Source organism: Theobroma cacao, chromosome 1 (genome assembly GCF_053813885.1).
Source record: "Theobroma cacao isolate CCN51 chromosome 1, ASM5381388v1, whole genome shotgun sequence".
Lineage (NCBI taxonomy): Eukaryota > Viridiplantae > Streptophyta > Magnoliopsida > Malvales > Malvaceae > Theobroma > Theobroma cacao.
Genome location: NC_142639.1, coordinates 33,220,759 through 33,241,745, shown reverse-complemented (window position 1 = coordinate 33,241,745; position 20,987 = coordinate 33,220,759). Strand labels below are relative to the sequence as shown.

Sequence of the window (20,987 nt, the reverse complement as noted above, 5' to 3'; positions counted from 1 at the left end):
CATCCTTGAACTCTAACCTAGATCCTTCCTTGATGGTTCTAGTCTTGACCCATGTCTAACTAGTCCAATGATGACATGGACTTCACCAAAAACACGTTGGGAATTGGAGGATTCCACTACTAGGAACAGTATGATTAGAGTATCAATGCAGCGGAATAACAAAAAAAATTAAAATAAAATAAAAACAATGTCTCATACTTTTGGATCACTTTGATTGTTTAATGTAAAGTTAAACACTATAGAAAATTAGAAAAAGGTTTTTTACCTTTCCAAATGATATCGTAATCAAATGGATTTTTTTTTGTACTAAAAAACGTGAACACCTTCTTGTGTGAAAGAATCCCAACCACTCAAACGCTTAGCCTCTAATGTTACACACAAAATTGCAATGGATCCTTCACAAGGAGAGAGCTTTATGCCACGGGCTTGTGCTAGTAAGTGAACAATGGTTTGTCATTTTTTTTTCTTTGATTTTTAACAAAGAATCAATGGAGAAGTTTTTTAAAAAGGAAAAACTTTCTAAAAAATGGTAGCACTCAAGAAAAAAAATATTAGTTGTTTTTTTTCTTTTGTTGCTTTTAAAAAGAGTGGCTACAATGTGATATTTATATTTAGGTTTAACTTATTAAAATTTGTAAAATAAGTCCTTAATATTATAACAATTATAATATTTAACCAATGCCTAATTAAACTCTTTTAATTAGGCCCTTAGTAGTTAAAACTTAGAATTTAATTTAAGTCTAACTTCAATCATCACACTCTCAATTTAATCCAAATTGCAACCTTTGTGTGTGATCCACAGGTTCTTAACATGTTGGCAATGAAATTGAATTACAATATTATTAATTAATTAATTTGAATGAAACATATTCAATTTTAAATTAACTAATTCAATTCTATAGATTATGATTGGTATCTAATAATGCATCATGGCCACCCAATTGTTAAAAGAGTCAAAGGATACTTTGACAACCTTTCAATGTACAATTTTTCAATGTAATTCATTCCCTCATCATATATTCCAAAGATGATAAGAGTTTGGTGCAATGCCTACTTTTATTGACCTTCATATTTATTTTTGCAGTTAGATCATTAGCTTTATGGAAACTTATGAAACTCATTTCATAATCTCCTAATCACTTTGGCTAAAGATTTGTTTAAGTTAATGTCAACCAAAAACTAATGAGATTTTCCCTTGAACTAATTAGAACCTGTTTATGATGAATATGAAGAGGAGGTCGAGGAAATCAATGTTTATCTTGCATAAAGTGAGTCATTGGTGGTACCAAGAGTGATGACAACAATAGTACATGAGGAAGCAAAAGATTGAAAGAGGCAAAGTATTTTTCGCACACGAGTTATTTGTGAAGGTAAAGTGTGTGATCTTATTATTGATGGAGGAAGCATGAAAAATATTATTTCAAAAGAGGTCGTAAACAAATTGAAGTTTCCTACAAGCAAACATCCTCATCCTTATAAGATTGGGTGGCTAAAGAAATGACACGAAGTACCAGTAACCATTCAGTGTTTAGTGAAATTCACTATGGGAGGTAACTTAGATGATGAGGCCTTATGTGATGTTGTGCCAATGGATGTTTGTCATATTCTTGTTGGTAGACCTTGGTTGTATGATCACGATATGGAATATAAGACGAAGCCAAATACCTATTCTTTCTACAAGGATAACAAGAGGTATACTTTATATCCTCTTAAAGAAAAGACTAAGAAATCAGTAACTTCAAGCCCTATAAACAGCAAAATCACTAGGTATTTATTTACTGAAAATTTTGAAGCTGAAGGTAGTGAGATGGGAATTATGTATGCTTTGGTAACTAAGCATTTAAAGAATGATCAGATAGGTAAATCCCCTCAATATCCAACTAAAATTCAACAGCTATTGAAAGAGTTTAGAGAGTTGGTCAATGAGGATTTGCCAAAAATGTCTACCACCTCTACGAAGCATCCAACATGCAATTGATTTGGTACTGAGAGCATCATTACCAAATCTGCCAACACATCGAATGCCATCTATGTAGCGAGCTGAGGTACAAAGACAGGTTGAGGAGTTGTTGGAGAAAGGTCTAGTGCGTAAAAGTAAAAATCCTTGTGCTTGCCTTGCTTTGTTAGCTCCTAAGAAAGATGGTTAATGGAGGATTTGTGTGGATAGCTGTGCCATAAATAAAATTACAATCAAGTATCATTTTCTCATTCCTCGATTGGATAAGATGCTTAATCAATTAGTTGGTTTGAGAGTGTTTTCAAAGATCAATTTGAAGAGTAGATATCATCAAATTAAAATGAGGAGTGAAGATGAATGGAAAACAACCTTCAAAACTCCGAAGGGATTATTTCAATGGTTGCTGATGCCATTTGGCTTTTCTAATGCACTAAGCACATTCATGAGTCATGGCAGAGGTGCTCAAGCCCTTCTTGAATTCATTTGTGGTGGTTTACTTTGATGATATTTTGATCTATAGCTATTCTATGAAAAAGCACTTAAAACATTGACAAAAAGTTCTAGAAGTACTTCAAAAGGAGCAACTTTATATAAACTTGAAAAAATGCAATTTTATGCAACCAGAAGTGGCATTTCTTGATTTCATTGTGTCAGTAGAAGGTTTGAAACCAAATCCAGAGAAGATTTGTGCAATTTCAGAGTGGCCAACACTTACATCTATCAAAGAAGTAAGGAGTTTTCATGGATTGGTGTCTTTTTTATAGAAGATTCATTCGAAATTTTAGTTATATTATGAGTCCTATAACTGAATCTTTGAAGAAAGAAAGATTTAAGTGGTCACATTCTGCACAAAAAGCCTTTGAAAAAGTGAGAGCTTTGATGACTAAAGCCCCAATTCTTATACTACCAGATTTTGAGAAGTTATTTGTTGTTAAGTGTGATGCTTCACATGTAGGAATTGGAGCAATTCTTAGTCAAGATGGAAGACCTTTAGAGTTTTTTAGTGAAAAGTTGATGGACTTTAGACGACGTTATTCAACTTATAACTTAGAGTTTTATGCTTTGGTAAGGGCTATTCGTCATTGGTAGCACTACTTGGCTGATCGTGAGTTTGCTGCTTATTCTAACCATTAAGCTTTGAGGTACTTGCATTCACAGAAAAAGCTTAGTGATCGACATGCCAAGTGGAGTTCTTTTCTTAATGAATTTAATTTCTCTCTGAAATATAAATCTAGACAGCCTAATACTGTGGCTGATGCTTTGAGTCGGCGATTTGTACTATTATCAGTTATGAACACTCAAATTATAAGCTTTAAAGAACTTAAAAATTAGTATGGTTCTGATCCTTATTTCAATAATATAATAGCTAATTTGCGAGGTTCATTACAAGCTGGAAATTTACCTTATAGGTTGCATGAAGATTATTTATTCAAAGGTAACCAGTTGTGCATTCTAGAAGGATCTTTGAGGGAGCAAATCATTAGAGAACTTCATGGGAATGGTTTGGGAAGACATTTTGGTAGAGACAAGACTTTGGTCAATGGTGGCTAATCGTTATTATTGGCCAAAAATGAGCCAAGATGTGGAAAATGTTAGTGAAAAGATGCCCAGCTTGTTTATTTGGTAAAGGCAGTGCTCAAAACACAAGTTTATGTGTTCTTTTACCTAAGCCAGTTGCACCATGGATTCATTTGAGTATGGATTTTGTTTTAGGACTTCCAAAGACAACAAAAAGGTTTGATTCTATCTTTATGGTGGTGGATTGTTTTTCAAAAATGGAACATTTTATTCCGTATTTTAAGACTTCTGATGTAACTCATATTGTTGAATTATTCTTTTGTAAGGTTGTAAGACTACATCGAATTCCAACTTCCATTGTTTCTAATAGAGATGTGAAGTTTATGGGACATTTTTGGAGAACTTTGTGGAGGAAATTTAGGACAGAGTTGAAATATTATAATATTTGCCATCCATAAACAGATGGTCAAATAGAAGTTATGAATCGAAGTTTGGGTAATATGTTAAGATGTCTTATTAAGAACAATCCAAAGACTTGGGATTTAGTCATACCCCAAGCTGAATTTGCCTACAATAATTCTTTCAATCGAAGCATAAAGAAGACACCATTTGAGGTTGCATATAGATTAAAACCTCAACATGTGCTTGATTTAGTGCCATTACCATAAGAAGCTAAAGTGAGTAATGAAGGAGAGTTATTTGCTGATATTTGGAAGATTCATGAAGAGGTAAAAGTTGCTTTAAAAGCTAGTAATGTAGAATACTCTTTCACTGCAATCAACATCATCGTAAGCAGGAGTTTGAGAAAAGTGATCAAGTACTTATGCACTTGAGACAAGAAAGATTTCCTAAGGGTACTTATCACAAGCTCAAGTCTAGAAAGCTTGGATCTTTTAAGGTGCTAAAGAAAATCAGTTCAAATGCTTACTTAATTGAGCTACCACTTGAGTTACAAATCAATCATATTTTCAATGTTTTGGACTTGTATCCATTTGATGGATGTGATGGGACTGCATCTACCATAAACGCTCAAATTCAGCACATTCTAATTGCTAAGGCTAAAGTTATTAAAGATGTGCTAGATGTGAAAAAGGTTCGATTTAGACGAGGGAACCCGTATAGATGATTTTCAATGAAGTGACTTGGTAAACCTGTTAATGAAAGCATTTGGATTGCTAAAGAAGAATTGAAACTAGTGGATCCAAACATTTATAAAGAATATGCCAAGGCCTATTCGTCGAAGTCGAGTCTTTTCTAACCCGAGGGGACTCATGCAGGCGCATATGAAATTTTATTTTATTTAATATTTTTATTTGCTTAGGATTTTATTTATTTTATTTTATTTTATTTGAGATTTTTTTTCATCTTTATTAGAATTTTAGTACTTTAAGTCTTTATTTATAATTAAGTTTTCTATTTGATTAAGATTTATCTTAACTAATATAAATAGGTGATCATAAATATAGAATTATTATTAATTTTTATTTATTTTAAATTTTTATTCAAGAGGTTTTTATAAAATTCAATTATTTTTATATTATTCTAATACAACTAACCCTGCTCTAACCTTAATTGTTAAATTTTAATTGGCCTAAACCTTCCGTCTACGTCATGTTAACCGTTGAGCAGCTGGATAAATGGGATTTTAGAATCTTGTCATTTTCTTTAATGGAGTGATTTCTTTTTATTTTATTAATTCCTGTTCCTTCCCTCTTTCGTCTCGGGAAAGCAGGGGGCGTTCTTGAAACTCTTCTTTCAAAGGATATTAAAGGTGACATTCTTCTTTGATTGAGTAGTCTTTGGGACAAATCTGAGTTTTATTTGACTGCAGGCTTCTCTAATATTTTGGTTTTAAGGCTCTTGCATATTTTTGGGGGGTAGATTTTCAACCCTAATCCTGATTCAGTGTCATATTCTTTGACATCGGTATATGTTTTTGTGACTTGTGGAACTTCTTTTACTTGCTGCTTTCATTTCTTCCTGATGTGTCTCTGCAGATTTGTCTGTGTCTGGTGCATCTACAGTTTCATGTTATAACAACGAACTTGATCTGCCTCTCAGGTATCCGAGAACAAATCTAGTGTTTCAGTATCCAGGTTGTCCTTGCCCAGTACCATGGAGAAATTTCTTTGTGATCGATTGCTTGACCCCACCCAGCCCATATCTGAGCGTTTCCGAGCCCTCTTCTCCCTTCGCAACCTCAAAGGCCCTGGCCCTCGCAACGCTCTCATTCAAGGTCCATATGTTTTATAATTTACAATATCAGAATTTTATCTTTTTCTCTTTCAAATACTATGCTAAAGATATAGTACGGCTTTTTTCTTTTTCATATATTAATGCTAAACAGAGGAGTAATTACTTGTGAACTCAAGCCTTAATTTTTACGAATAGTTTTGCTAATTCCATTTTGCATTATTTTTCTTTCTTTGAAGCCAAACCAATGTAGAAAATGCATAGATGGAAGTTAGAGTTACTTAATTTAGGATAAAATTCTATGGTTTAGTTGCAAGATTTGATGATAATTGATATATATATAAGGAAAATCCTACAAAAGAAAAAGGAGTAAATGGTGACTTTATGAGTGAATTAATATTATAATCCTGCTTTCTTTCCCCTACAAAACAGTCTAATCTTTGCTGCAGCAACAAGGGATTCATCAAATTTATTGGCTCATGAAGCTGCATTTGCATTGGGTCAAATGCAAGATGCTGAAGCTATCCCTGCTTTGAAAGCAGTTCTCAATGATTTTTCTTTGCATCCCATTGTTCGTCATGAGGTTGGTTCATGTTTAAGTTGTTGTTCTAGTGTTATGTATTTTATTTGTCTGTCATATGATAACTATTTGGCTAAAATGGTTGATATGTTATTATTCCTCAGGCAGCAGAAGCACTTGGTGCAATTGGTTTAGAGAGTAACATTCCTCTTTTGAAGAATAGTTTGGTTCTAGACCCAGCTCAGGAGGTCCGTGAAACATGTGAGCTGGCTCTCCAGCGAATTGAGGAGTTAAAGTCTGGTGGTAGCGATGATAAAGCATCCATGGCAGAAAAGTCACCTTTTTTGTCAGTTGACCCTGCTGCACCAGCTTCGTCTTATTCATCTATTGATAAATTGAGGTATTTCTCATTATTGGTAATGGATGCAACTTTCTATTTATCATGTTTATTTTTTAGGTTATTTACTGGTGTCATCTAATATTAAGGGAGGTGCTGTTGGATGAAGAAAGAGGCATGTATGAGAGGTATTCAGCTCTTTTTGCTCTCCGAAATCATGGTGGAGAGGAAGCTGTTTCTGCCATTATTGATTCTTTGGGTACAAAAAGTGCTTTGTTGAAGCATGAGGTTTGATGATTTTCCTTTAAATAATTGTCTCCTCTCTCATGTCACTTGCTCTTTTTCTTTCTACTACTGGATGGATTTTGATGTTTGTCAACTTTCTGTAATACAGGTTGCTTATGTCTTGGGTCAGCTGCAAAATAAAGCTGCTTCAGCTGCACTTAGCAGTATACTCAGGAATGCAAGTGAGCACCCAATGGTTAGACATGAAGCTGCTGAAGCTCTCGGTTCTATTGCAGGTAAGATCATGTGATGCTAATGCTCCTGCATAAATTGTCTGTTTTGTGAGGGTAATGAGACTTTCTTAAGTCGTTTTTCTTATTGTTTCTTGTTGTTTCAATAAGGGTTAGGCAATATGTGCTGTTGAGCTTTGAGATCTTGTTTCTCTCTCTTACAGATTCTTGGATGACTATGGCTTTTGAAACTTGCCTCTTCACTGTTTTAGCCCTTTCGGTTATCTAATTGAATTCCACATTGTGCCCATGTTGTAGATGATGAAAGTGTAGCGCTGCTTGAGGAATTTGCTAGAGATCCTGAGCCTATTGTCTCAGAAAGTTGTGAAGTTGCTCTTAGCATGCTTGAATTTGAGAGAGCTGGAAAATCATTTGAGGTATGTAACTTAGAATTCAAATAAATTATAATTATAATTTTAAGTTTGTTATTTTCTTGAGTGATGACAATAATAATCACTTTGTGTGCAGTTCCTCTTCATGCAAACTCCTTTGGTGCATTAGAACTGGTTAAAAATGAGCTGGGGAGAGACAGAAGAAGAATAATATATCATGATTTTTGTTTTTTTTTAAATATAGTCACATCAACATGCACTTATGGTGATTAGGGTTTGTATTACGGCTTTGATATATTTTGGAGAGAATTGATCACCCAAAATTTGTAAGCATAACTTATGATCTGCTGATAAGAGTCATGCAAAACAATATTCATTATACATGCTTAGCGGAAATTTAGAACTTTTCCCACAAGTAAGATCATCTATGGGTGTTTAATATAAATTAATTTTAGCTGGTTGGTAGAAGATGTCTGCATTTTTGAGCTTTTGATATTGAAATCAAGAGCTTTAAGATGCTAAGATTTCGAAATCTTCTTCCCACAGAGTTTAAGTTGTTACAAACTTCAGGCTGATCAATTGTCTTGTCTCTAATGGTGGTTCACATGAATTCCAAGTAAGATAACATCAATGATGATTTGGGTTATGTTTTATATTACTAAGCCTGGTGCTAGTTAGGGCTGGCGCTCACTAACAACTGACTTCTCAAGTGAATAATCAAAATCAATCAGAGAAAGGCCAATCATCGGTTTTCAGAAAAAAAAAAAAAAATCAATTCTCTGGGTTACGTAACTCTTTGTCGGACTCTCTCAAGGTGTCTAACTTTCAAGTAGGGCACAAGTAGTTCTTCTAGGTTCAGTATGAGCCCCTTATTCATAGGCAATTGCTTTATTCCTAATCCTACTAGGAGTTGAATAACTTTTATGTTATTTATAAAATCGCCTTTAACAAAATTGAGCTAATTCAATTAAGTTTTGAAGTTTATACTTCTTTTCAATTAAGTCCACCTTAATCTTCAATTTTACATTTTTTCATTAATATCTTTTAATATGTGTGAAATCTTAATATGTTGGTAATAAATATAAATTATAATTTTAATCCAATAAAAAATAGATGAATCAAATAATTTACATTCATGGTCAATTCCTTGAGGTAAACGACATAACAAGAAATAATGAGATGATATATATTTGGGTAAATTATTTTTACTTTCATTTTGGACCCATTAATAAATTTTGTTAAATAACTAAAATTCCCATCAAACAAAAACACAAAATTAACAGCCTTCCTCGCCTCACCAACACTCTACCTTTGTTAGTTTTCTCTCTTCCTTGTCTTGTTCAATCTCTTTATTATTAAAGCAGTCTTTTAATTTCTTTTTAATTACATAGATAATTGACCTCTTGAAGAAAAAATCAAAGGAAAACGATATGCGTTTGATTGTGGCCATTGGACGTCGATTCCAATTCCGATCAGCACTCGCTAGCTTGTGAGGCATTCTCTGAAAATCAACAGCAGATTCTCTCGTTGCGTTCACTTCCAATTGCGGTTCTAATAGTATTTTTTACCTTTTTTTCGACTTTTCTTTTTATTAGCTGAACAATGTGAATAAATAAACTTAAAAGAATAAACAGAAAAAGAAAAAGACACAGATTCGAATCTGTAGATGGATGACCAAAGAGGAAAGAGCCAAATGCACCGTATCAAGAAGAAATAAATAAGAAAAGCAAAACGCAACGTTTTGCTATTTACCAGCCTAACCACAAGTTATCGTTTAAAAGTTACCTTTACTCATTACTTTTTAAATGTCAGTTAGTTAGTTAACATAGATTAATTAATCATTCTTTTCTTCTTCATTCCCTGGTTAGTTACAAGGTTGTATATAAACTCATTGTACCTTGATTTTCCTGAATGAGAAAAAGTTTTTTGACATTCTCCCATATTCCCTGAGTCTCTGCGTCGCCTGCCTCATCATTTTTGTCATGGTATCAGAGCAGGCTAAGGGTTTCAACAGAGAAAAGGCATAGCTAGCTCACAAAGGTTTTTGCATTTTTTGATTCTTTTCTTCCTTGTTTCATCTGTAAGTTTTGCTTTGGATCTATCTATATTTCACTGTTTGATTGGCAAATTCTCCTTGGCATTAAATCGAACAGTTTTAGGGTCATTCACTAGTAGAGCTAGAATTTGATGGCTAAGTTCACAAAATCAACCGAGTTGATGGCTCAAGCTTTAACAACTGCTATTGCAAGGTAGCAAATATCACCAACCTCAGATCCCCAATCACCCTACTATTTGCATCATACAGACCAACCTAGTTCAGTGGTAAGCAATCTCAAATTGACCACAAACAACTACATAACCTGGAGCAGATCATTCCTTTTAGCCCTGTTGATTAGAAACAAACTTGGATTTGTTAATGGTACACTGCCAAAACCAGCTGTGACAAATCCTCTGTATCAACCATGGACATGATGCAATAACCTTATAGTGGCTTGGCTCTTAGATTCACTCACTTAACCAATTGCATCAACAGTGTTTTATATGGAATCAGCTGCTAATATATGGAGCACTTTAAAACAAAACTTTGCACAGCCCGATGACACAAGGGTGTGCAATCTACAGTACACACTGGGAAATATTACACAAAGAACAAGGTCAGTGGACTCTTATTTTATTAAGTTGAAAGGTATATGCGAAGAACTAAGGAATTTCAAACCACTTCCACACTATGAATGTGGGAGATGCAATGCTGATTATTTTAAGAGATACACAGACTAATATTAGAAAGATATGGTCTTCAGATTTTTGAATAGGTTGAATGAGTCATTTTCAGGAGTTAGGTCACAAATAATACTTGTGGATCCAATTCCAACATTGGATAAAGTATACAGCTTGGTGCTTAGGGAGGAAGCTGAGAAGAACCTCATGTTTCAACCACAACCAGTGCTGAAATCTAGGGCTATGTTCACTTCAGCAGATGGAAAGAAGAAAGTGAGAAAAGATGTGATCTACAGCCATTGTGGAAAAAGAAGACATGTGAAGGAAGAGTGTTATAGGATTGTGGGATTCTCGGAAGACTTTAAGTTCACTAAAGGGAAGAACAATTTCAAGAAAGGAAGGGCAGCAGCAAACAATATGTCAGTTGAAGGAGATAACCATATTGCACAGCACCAATCTGATCAAGAGGAGGAGTCAACTGGAGGTGGATCAATGTCCCAATTATCTATCCTTAAGCAGCAAGTCAACAGATTAATGGAAATCTTGAATGAAAATGGTATGACAAGCATTGATGGTGAGAACACTGCACCAAATAATCAACAAACAAAACACTCCCTTGTTAACTCAACTTTTGCAGGTATTACCTCAATTCATCCTTGTTTTAATGTCTTCAATAACATGCCACCCAAACACAACCATACAAATGTTCTCATGGTAAAACAAAATTCTTGGATAATTAACTCAAGAGCAACAGATCATATTTCTTGCTCATTGAGTAATTTTGTTTTTGTCAAATAGGTTAGCCATTGTTTTGTCTAATTACCAAACAATAGAAAGGCTTGAGTAACTCACATAGAAACTGTTAGATTAACCCCTCTACTGACATTAGAAAACGTCCTTTGTGTACCTAATTTTAAATTTAACTTGATATCAGTAAGTGAGCTTATAAAATGCAAGAAAACATGCATTTTCTTCACTGATAGCCACTGTGTTATCCAGGATATAGCCACATGGAAGGTGACTGAGGCTACTAAGTTGTCTTCTGGACTTGTTCTGATACAGAACAAGGATGAACAAGAGTTACACCAGTTTACATTTGAAAAACTTGTTAAATTTCCTTTTGTTTTATTTGTCAATTCCTCTAAGTCAGGTTGCAAGAACTTTGATCTCTGGCATTTTAGGTTGGGGCATGCACCCTCGAAAAGAAGTTATGTATTAAACCAAGCTTTTCCAAATATCAAATGAAGAAATGATTTGCTATGTGAAGTGTGTCATTTTTGCAAAAGAAACTTGTTTTCCCAATACATATGAAAGTACAAAAGCAGCTTTTGAATTAACTCATATGGATATTTGGGGACCCTATGAAGTCCCAACTCTGTTTGGACACAGATACTTCCTCACTATAGTAAATGATTTTTCATGTTTTACTTGGATATTTTTAATGAAAGGAAAATTTGAAGTTGCATCAATCATTCAATCCTTTAATGCTTTTGTTCAAAAGCAATTCAATTCTTCAATTAAATGCATAAGGTCAGATAATGGAAAGGAATTTAAACTCATTGATTTTTATGCAAAAACTAGGATAATTCATCACTTGTCCTGCGTTGAAACTCCAGAGTAGAATGGCGTAGTGGAAAGGAAGCATCAGCATATTTTGGTAGTAGCTAGGGCCCTCATGCATTAGTCAAAGCTTTCAATGCATTTTTGGGGTGATGCAGTGTTGACAGCTACACACAGAATCAATAGGGTACCAACCAAAGTTCTTAAAAATAAGTCACCATATCGAGTGCTATACCAAAAACAACCAAGTTTTGATTATTTCAGAGTCTTTGGGTGTCTATGTTTTGTGTCAACATTGTCACACAATAGAAAGAAGTTTGATAGCAGGGCAAATAAATGTGTTTTTATAGGGTATCCAAATTACAACAAAAGGTATAAATTTTATGATCTTGAAGCACAAAAGGTCAAAATATCTAGAAATATTGTTTTCCATGAGAATATATTCCCATTCAAGGACATACAACATGATACGCAACATTCTGAATTTTGTCAAACACCTGATGTGCATGCTGATCATATTGATGATTTTGACTTTGACCAATCCAATTTTCTTGATCATGAACTCATACTTACTAAGTTACCTGAAAATGAGCCCACACCATGTCCAGAAAATGTTTCCACACCAATTCAAAATGGTCATGATTCATTGCCAGTGAATGATATGGAGCTTGAGGAAATAGAAACAAAAAATACCATTGATCATTTTAATCTTATTCAGCCATTTAGGAAGAGTTCTAGACACAAACGAGCTCCTAAATATCTAGATGCTTACTACACAAAATTACCATCACAATCAAATTTTGTTACTATGCATCCTATATTTGATTAGTTGTCTTGTCATCATCTTTCACCAGAACATAAAGCCTTTGTCATATCGTTGTCAAACATTCATGAACCAAGTTCTCACCAAGATGCAATTAATCATTCTCATTGGAAAGAAGCCATAAATGTTGAACTTAAAGCTTTGGAAGATAATAAGACATGAAGTATAGTTCCATTGCCTCCAAATTCTCATGCAATTGGATGCAAGTGGATGTACAAAGTTAAACTGAAGGCAAATGGAGACATAGAGACATATAAATCTCGGTTGGTAGCAAAAGGCTATAACCAGATTGAAGGCTTTGATTATCATGAGACCTTTAGCTTAGTAGCTAAGCAGACATTAGTGAGAGTCTTCTTTGTTGTTACAGCAATGTGTAATTGGACATTATCTCAACTTTGATGTCAATAATGCATTCTTAAATGGAGACTTGGAATAAGAAGTATACATGGAGTTGCCACAAGGATATGACATCAAGGGGGAGTGCCCAGCTGAAGGCAAGAAGGTTTGTAGACTCCATAAGTCCATATATGGATTGAAGTAGGCATCTAGACAATGGAATGCCAAACTTTCAACTTCTATTTTAAGGTATGGTTTCAAATAGTCCATGTCAAATTACTCATTATTCACAATGAAAAATGAATATGGGAGTTTTATTGCTCTGTTGGTTTATGTTGATGACATCATAGTTGGGAGCACATCAACTAAGGCATCAGATGATGTAAAATAATATCTGAAATCACAGTTCAAATTGAAAGATCTAGGAAATGTTAAATATTTCTTAGGCCTTGAGATTGATCAGCCAGTTGAGGGAATATCCATTTACCAAAGAAAGTATGTATTGGATCTCTTAAAAGATCAAAGATTACTTGGGTGCAAACCAATGTCAACACCTATTGACTACAATCACAAGTTAAGTAAGGTTGAAAAAAGGGAGCAATTAACTAATCCCACAGGTTACAGACAACTGATTGGGAAACTTCTATATTTGACATTCACTAGATCAGAGATCTCTTATGCAGTACAGGTGCTTTCACAGTTCATGGACAAACCAGGAAGACAACACCTCATAGCAGCACACAGAGTGTTGAAGTATCTGAAAGGGTCACCAGGCTAGGGTATCTTAATGAAGGCAGGAACAAAACCAATAATTTCAGCATACTCAGATAGTGACTGGGTAGGATGCCCAGATACTCGAAGGTCAATAACAGGATACTGCATACTTATTGGGGAATCATTGTTAAGATGAAAGTCAAAAAAGCAGCAGGTGGTGGCTAGAAGTTCAACAAAAGCTAAATATAGATTGATGGCAACTGCATGCTGTGAAATGATCTAGTTAAAGTACCTACTTGCAGAACTTGATGTCAAACATGATGAATCAGCAAGTCTTTATTGTGACAATCAATCATCATTGAATATCTGCAAGAATCCAGTATTCCATGAACGGACAAAACATATAGAGATGGATTGCCATTTCATCCGAGAGAAGGTTTTGACTGGAATCATCAAGCCAGTACACATCTCAACCAAACTTCAACTTGTAGATTTATTTACTAAGGCACTACAACCAAAACAATTCAACAGCTTGATGAGCAAGATGAATGTGATCAATAATCACGATCCATCTTGAGGGGGAGAATTAGCTGAACAATGTGAATAAATAAACTTAAGAGAATAAACAGAAAAAGAAAAAGACAAAGACTCAAATCTGCAGATGGATGAGCAAAGAGGAAAGAGCCAAACGCATCATATCAAAAAGAAATAAATGAGAAAAGCAAAATGCAATGTTTTGCTATTTACCAACCTAACCACAAGTTACCGTTTAAAAGTTGCCTTTACTCATTACTTTTTAAATGTCAGTTAGTTAGTTAACATAGATTAATTAATCATTCTTTTCTTCTTCATTCCCTGATTAGTTACAGGTTGTATATATACTATGTAGACACTATAAAAATTATAATAAAATTTTATTAAAAAAATCATAAACAAAAAATGAATGAAAATGACAAAAAAATAATAAAAAAAATGAAAAAAAAGGTACGACTGGCAGGGTGCGGATGCACCCTGTTAGGCGCCACCCTTACCCTGCCAGACGCGAAAAATTCGCGTCTAGCAGAGTAGTGGGAGAGTGCCTCTTTAGCCCAGTATAAAGGGGGCACTATAGCAACCCGGGAGGGGAAGAGCCACAACCTGCAAACTAAAAAACCCTAAAAAAAAAATCCTAGCAACAAATAGAAAGCCAAAATCGAAGACCCTAAGTTCTTTAGCAGCCATAACCACAAGTTCTTAACCAAAAAAATCATCAAAAAATGTGTAATGGGGGAGGAGAGTAGCTGATCTTGTTTTGAGGGAACTTTTAGTTGATTTTTAGAGAGATTGAGAGGGGTTTTGGGGCAGCTATTTTGGGAGACGTTTTAGGCTATTGGGTATCTCAATCGGCGGTACATATAGAGAGGAGGGGAAAGCCGATCGACAGAGAGAGAGAGTGAAAAGGGAGTCGATTGTTGCCAGCCAAAGGTGGGAGAGGGGAGAAGTCAATAGTCGTCCATTGGGGAGTCGATCGGTGGTTTTGTGAGAGGAAGAACCTAGCCGACAAAAAGGGGTCGGCTAAAGAGAGTTTTTTTAGAGTGGTTGGGGGACGCCGATGACGTTGAGAGGCAGAGAAAGGTGATGCCGATCTGGAAGCCTCTGACACAAGAAAAGGGTGTTACCGGTGAGGGGGTAAACCGATTTGTTTGGTTGTCAAAAAGTTTGGTTTTTAGAGAGAAGAAAGAGTGAGATAGACGGTGGAAGAAGGAAAGAAAAAAAGAAGAAAAGAAAAAAAAAAAGGGCAGTTTTTGGAGATCTCCAAACGGCACCGTTTTGCTGGTGGAGTGTTGAGCCAAAAAGGGGCCGGTCAGATCTTTGGGAGTGGGTCGACTATCTTGGGTCGCTTTTAGCCCATAAAAGGTAAATCTTTGGCTTTTCTGATTTGGTCTTTATGATGTTGTGCTTGGCCCATTGTTTGGATAGGAAGATAATTAGTTTTTTTATTAATTAGCATAAAAGATAAAATATATAAAAAATTATCAAATGACAAGAAAAAATATATAAAGTGAATAAAAATATAAAAAAATAGATAAGGATGAAAATAAAATTTTTAAATATATATACAAAACATGGAAAAGGTAAAAATATAAGAATATATATTTAATTATGTAATAAATAATAGCAAAATTAGGTAAAAAAGTTATTTAGTTATAAGTATAGATCCAACAATAAAGATATATAGGAAAATAAATGAACATTTAATATAAAAAATAAAATAAAATAATAAATAGTAAATAAAAAATAAAATAATAATAATATAGCTTTATATAAAATAGAGAGAGGAGTATAAATGAGGAGAGAACGAAAATAGCATAATTGTTTAATTTAATACCAATGATGGGATGATTGGTCAGGACGCGAGAAGTCGTAATCTTGGGCTCATATTTCCTAGGTTCGGAATTCGAATCAAGGCTTCACCAGTACAATGGGAGGGCCTCGATTGGAAGATCTCGAAATTTTTAATAAATAAAGAATTTGACTATACAAAAATTACTCGATAAAAATAATAAATAAATAACAATAGATAAAAAAAATGATGATAAAAAAATAATAATAATTCGAATATATAGTAACTAATTAATTTGTGAAAATGCAATATACATGAGATCAAATAAATAGAAAAATTAAAAAAATAAATAATAATAATAAAAAATATAAAATACAAAAATGATAAAAAAAATAATAAATTTTTTGTTCACTAAAATAACATGGAATCCTAAACAACTTATCTAATTATAAAAGAAAAATATAAGAGAAACTTAGAATAAAAAAATGTAAAGTATGAAAAAAATAATAATTAGAAATAAAATAGAAAAATATGATAATAAAAAAATAAAATAAAATAAAAATAATAAATAAAAAAATAAAATAAAATAAAAATAATAAATAATAAATAGATAATTGCATTAGCATAGCATATATATATTGCATCATGCATATCATTGCATATAAATATTTCTGTTTTCGTGTTTAAGCTCTGATTATAGGATCTTCCGAGGATCTTGCGAATACGGGTATTCCTCGAAAAGTTTTCTAAGTGAAAAGGTGTCTCCGGGTCCCACCAGTATGATGGGAGGGCTCGAGAAACATCTTTAATAAAAGACTTTTGCTCGTATTAGGTTCATTATGCATGAAAATATTATTTTAAAAGAAAACGTACGATGACCCCGATGATGAGAATTATTTGTTGAATTTGCGAAGGTGAGTTTCTTGGATAATTTCCTAGGTGAGAGAACACCTCGGATCCCACCAGTATGATGGGCGGATTCCGGAGAGCGTCCTCAATAAAAGGTTATTCGTTTGATAGTTTTATCTTAGACCATGCATTTCATCTTGCCTCACATTTGCATTCCATTTTAGGTTAAATAGGAGATAAAATAAGAGAATAATAACTAAAGAAATATAGTGAAATTAAAAATTAAAGCCTAATAGGATAATCTAAAAATGGTACCGTTCATGGAATGGGCGTCCCGGGGGTGCTAATCCTTCCCCGAGCATAACCGTACCCCCGAACTTAGATATAAAAAAATGCAAACCAATTTAAGGTTATTTTCGGTGGGCTTAAAATTAATTTAAGGCTTTATCGATTAGAATTGAGTCAATAGGTGGCCAATCGCACTTAGTAAAAACAAAAATTGGTGGCGACTCCTAGTTTTTTTAGAGTTTTCACCTTCGTCTGGCAATCGGGTTCCCAGACCCGCATGTTACGATAGTTGGCGACTCCACTGGGGAATGCCGAGAGTCGAACCATTAAATAATAATAGGTTATCCAAGGCTTTAAATAATTTGATGTTTCCTTAGTGTTGATGATTTGTTCTGCATATTTTGTTTAGTGCATTTGTTTATTTTGCATTTGTTACTTTATTGCTTGTAATAATTGTGGAGATTTAGGATAGAGGGATGTGAGAATGTTACTCCGAACTCGATGTTTTCCTTCACACACACAGCACATTTTGCATTCATGCATAAACCCTCCACCCGGGTTATGTCTTTTTTAAGAGGGAGTTTAGTAGCTACGCTTTCGTGAGGTGATAACCTCCGCACGGGCTAGTGAAGACTCCCACTCAAATCGAACCTAGTCCATTTGAAGCCTGTAATGGGTGAGGATCGGGGTGCCTTATAGTCCGCGTGGATGACAATGAGGAACGATTTAGAAACCTTAGCTCTGTTTATAAACCCTGCTCAGCATATAGAATACGAAAAGCGGCTTAACCCTAGGTAGGGCCATACCCGTGAGAGTATACCCTATAAATAGGTACACATGAAGAAATTTCTTCGACTCCCTTTATTTTAAATTTTGCCACGAGATAATAAAGTATCGTGGAGTAGACAGTAATACCCATGATATTGCTTATTATTCTTTCATTATTTTTAACACTCCATTTTTTCCTTTTACCATACTAACTTAAGTTTATTTTGCTTGTCATGTGCATTTTACATGTTCATTCGCATACATCGTAATTGCATATAGGAGAAATATTGGCTACACAACATCCAACCTAAGAGATCCCGGTTACGTCCATGGCATCGTTATCAGCAAGTCCACTTAACATATATAGAAATGACTATGAGATAGAGTTACGGATGGGCAGATTCAATAAGAAAAAGGAGACTGTTTGACCCAAAGACATATCCCAACTTTACCCAAGAGAGTTCACTTGGACCTTCAGCAAAATGACTTCACAAAAATGATAGGAATTTGGGAACAATGGAGACGTGCTCACCGAGACAATTTTCAGAGCAAGTATGGACACATTGCATGGCTCCTATATGTACCTGTTGATGACCAGATGCTTTGAGCCATCGTCCAGTTTTGGGATCCTTCATACCGTTGCTTTGTCTTTAACAAGGTGGACATGACCCTTACCATAGATGAGCACTCCTTTCTACTCCGGATAGATCACATGCAGCCTGACAAGATCTATTGAAGGGCCCAAAAGACAGGACACCAATAAAAGTTGGCAAAGTTGCTAGGAATGACTACGGTATAAATGGATCAGCACTTGAAGAAGAAAAGAGACACAAAATGCCTTCTGTGGAGTTTCTTGAACGGATATATTATAAAACACATGGAGGATGAACAAGGTCTCTTAACTTTCGCGATGGCAATCTATGGCTTAGTGGTCTTCCCGAAGGTTCTAGGTCATGTAGAGGTATTAGTCATAGACTTCTTCGATCAGGTGACAATGAGCATTAACCCAGCCCTATCCATCTTAGCTGAAACCTTCAGATCCTTGAATTTCTATCGATGCAAAAGTGAGGGACGATTCATCGGATGTGCCCAACTCTTAACCATGTGGATCAAAAGCCATTTCGAATGCACAGAGAGCAAATTTCGGAAGCCTTATTTGTCTGCGAGTTGCCCTATCCTTGAGTTTTACAAAAGTGAATGGCCTGACTACAAGAGGAAAGAAGAGTGGATCGCGAGGCTCCGGAGGTTAATGAGCGTTGAAGTGACTTAGAAAGCTTCATGGATGCCACGAATGCAAGTAATGTATAAATACGGGGACAAGCCGTGGGTGCCGCTGATGGGACCATAGGGAGCCATTAGCTATGCACCAATAATGGTACGGAGACAGTTCAAATCTAAGCAATTTGTGCCCATGACTCACCAGCTCAACCAGTTAAAGTTTATATATGGAGAGCCGAAAACGCTAAAGAAAATTAAAGAAATTGCACAAAACTAGAAGAAAATGTGCCGAGTGGATCAAGGGAGGTTTACCGATGAAGTCACCACAGGATATGATACTTAGCACGACCAAAGGGTGAAAAATGTCGTATGCCCCCCGAGAAATCCATCAAAACATCCCATAAACCCAAAACCTCAAGATGTCCTGCTAGAGAGTGAGTTGACAAGAAAGAGACTTGAAAAGGAGATGATTAATATGAAGCGGAGACATGAGGATGAGCTAGAAGAAGTGAAGAAAGAGACGGCAAGAAAGGTACGAATGGCTTTGGAAGAGCGGGATGAGTGGCGAAGCAAGTTTGAGGAAGTGAACGTGGCAAATTCTTCTCTAATAGCCAGACTGCAAGAACTCCAAAGTGACAACAATGCTTTGCATCACAAGGTACGAAGGCAAGAACAAGCTATCCAAGAGTTGAGAAATGACTACGGCTTGATGGAAACTACCATGGAGGGCTACAAGGCACAATATGAAGCAGTAAGACAAGAGTATTTCCTAATGAGGGAAAGAAATGATTCGTGCACACAAAGCCTTCAAAGGAAAGAAGCTGAAATGCTATGGATACTAAGACAGATGAGAGAAGTGGCATTTAGAAAGCGAGTAATGGCAGACAAGATCGAAGAACTTAGGCGAAAGATTCTTCCAAGGGATGAATTGAGTGAGCGATTGATCGATCACCTCAAGATGGTTAGGGACCAATATGACAAAGTTGGTTTTTCCTTTTGGTAGTTATGTAATGGTTTTAGACAATGATGTAATCGAATATTTCAGTTCTATGGATGTGGATTTTCTTATGGTAAATGTTGGATGGCCAATATTTTTCCTATTCTTTTCAAACACATTTCAGTTGCATCATAGTTGCATGATTCATATAAATAATAACAAAATGACAATGCATTCATCAACATAAAATTCTAACTTATCCATTTGGCCCGTAAAGAACAAAATTCCAAAGAAACGAACCCTACACAGATACAACACAAGAGCTCGTCTAAGATCATGGGGGATGATCACTCGGAGAGAATGGACAAGAACGAGAAGAAGCAAGAAAAGATTATGGGTCAGTTGTTAAAGATTTTGGAGTTGATGTCGACAAATAAAGGGAAGAGAGTGGCGGGGAATTCTGGTGCACCAGAAGATGTTCAACAGACAGAAGCCAATACAGACCTTGTATATCCACTAGGATTCACACCACTAGTAGCAAGGAATGTGTCTATCCCCATGCCATCGATAGGACAATATCCGTTCTTTAGGATGCCAATGCCTACAAGGCCACCACCGACTTATGCCCAACAAAGGTTAGTTAGAGGGGCAAATCCTTCGACCCCATCTCTGTACCTAATCTAGACGATCTAAAATAACAAGAAAAGCTCAAGTGTGGATCCGTTGAATCAAAAGACAATCCCGATACCCACTAAAAATTTGACCTTTTGGAGGAGAGACTACGCATGATAGAAGGAATGAGAATGTATTGCTCTATAGATGCAATCGAACTATGTCTCGTTCCAAATGTGGTTATACCCCGAAAATTCAAAGTTTCAAACTTTGAAAAGTATGATGGAACCAAGTGTCCGGTCACACATATCACCATGTATTGCAGAAGGATGGCTGCATATGCCCATGATGACAAGCTCTTGATACATTGCTTCCAAGATAGCCTCACTAGTGCTGCAGCAAAGTGGTACGTCCAACTGGACCGCAATCGAATCCACACATGGAAGGACCTTGCTCGGGCATTTGTAGC

At 35.3% G+C, this 20,987-nt stretch overlaps 1 protein-coding gene across 3 annotated transcripts; it reads left to right on the top strand.

Moving 5' to 3' along the window:
- The first annotated feature begins 5,130 nt into the window (after positions 1 to 5,130).
- Positions 5,131 to 7,787, top strand: LOC18613188 (ARM repeat superfamily protein). Of its 3 annotated transcripts, none has more exons than XM_007050294.3 (8): positions 5,131 to 5,246; positions 5,537 to 5,711; positions 6,118 to 6,251; positions 6,353 to 6,588; positions 6,675 to 6,813; positions 6,920 to 7,046; positions 7,299 to 7,417; positions 7,509 to 7,787. In XM_007050294.3, the coding sequence occupies exons 2-8, from the start codon at positions 5,591 to 5,593 to the stop codon at positions 7,539 to 7,541; spliced, it is 909 nt and encodes a 302-aa protein (XP_007050356.3). In that variant the 5' UTR covers positions 5,131 to 5,246; positions 5,537 to 5,590; the 3' UTR covers positions 7,542 to 7,787. The 3 variants fall into 3 exon arrangements, with proteins under 3 accessions (XP_007050356.3, XP_007050358.3, XP_017969430.2); XM_007050296.3 differs by lacking the exon at positions 5,131 to 5,246 and adding an exon at positions 5,277 to 5,401; XM_018113941.2 differs by lacking the exon at positions 5,131 to 5,246 and having other exon boundaries at positions 5,572 to 5,711; positions 6,101 to 6,251.
- Positions 7,788 to 20,987: the final 13,200 nt, after the last annotated feature.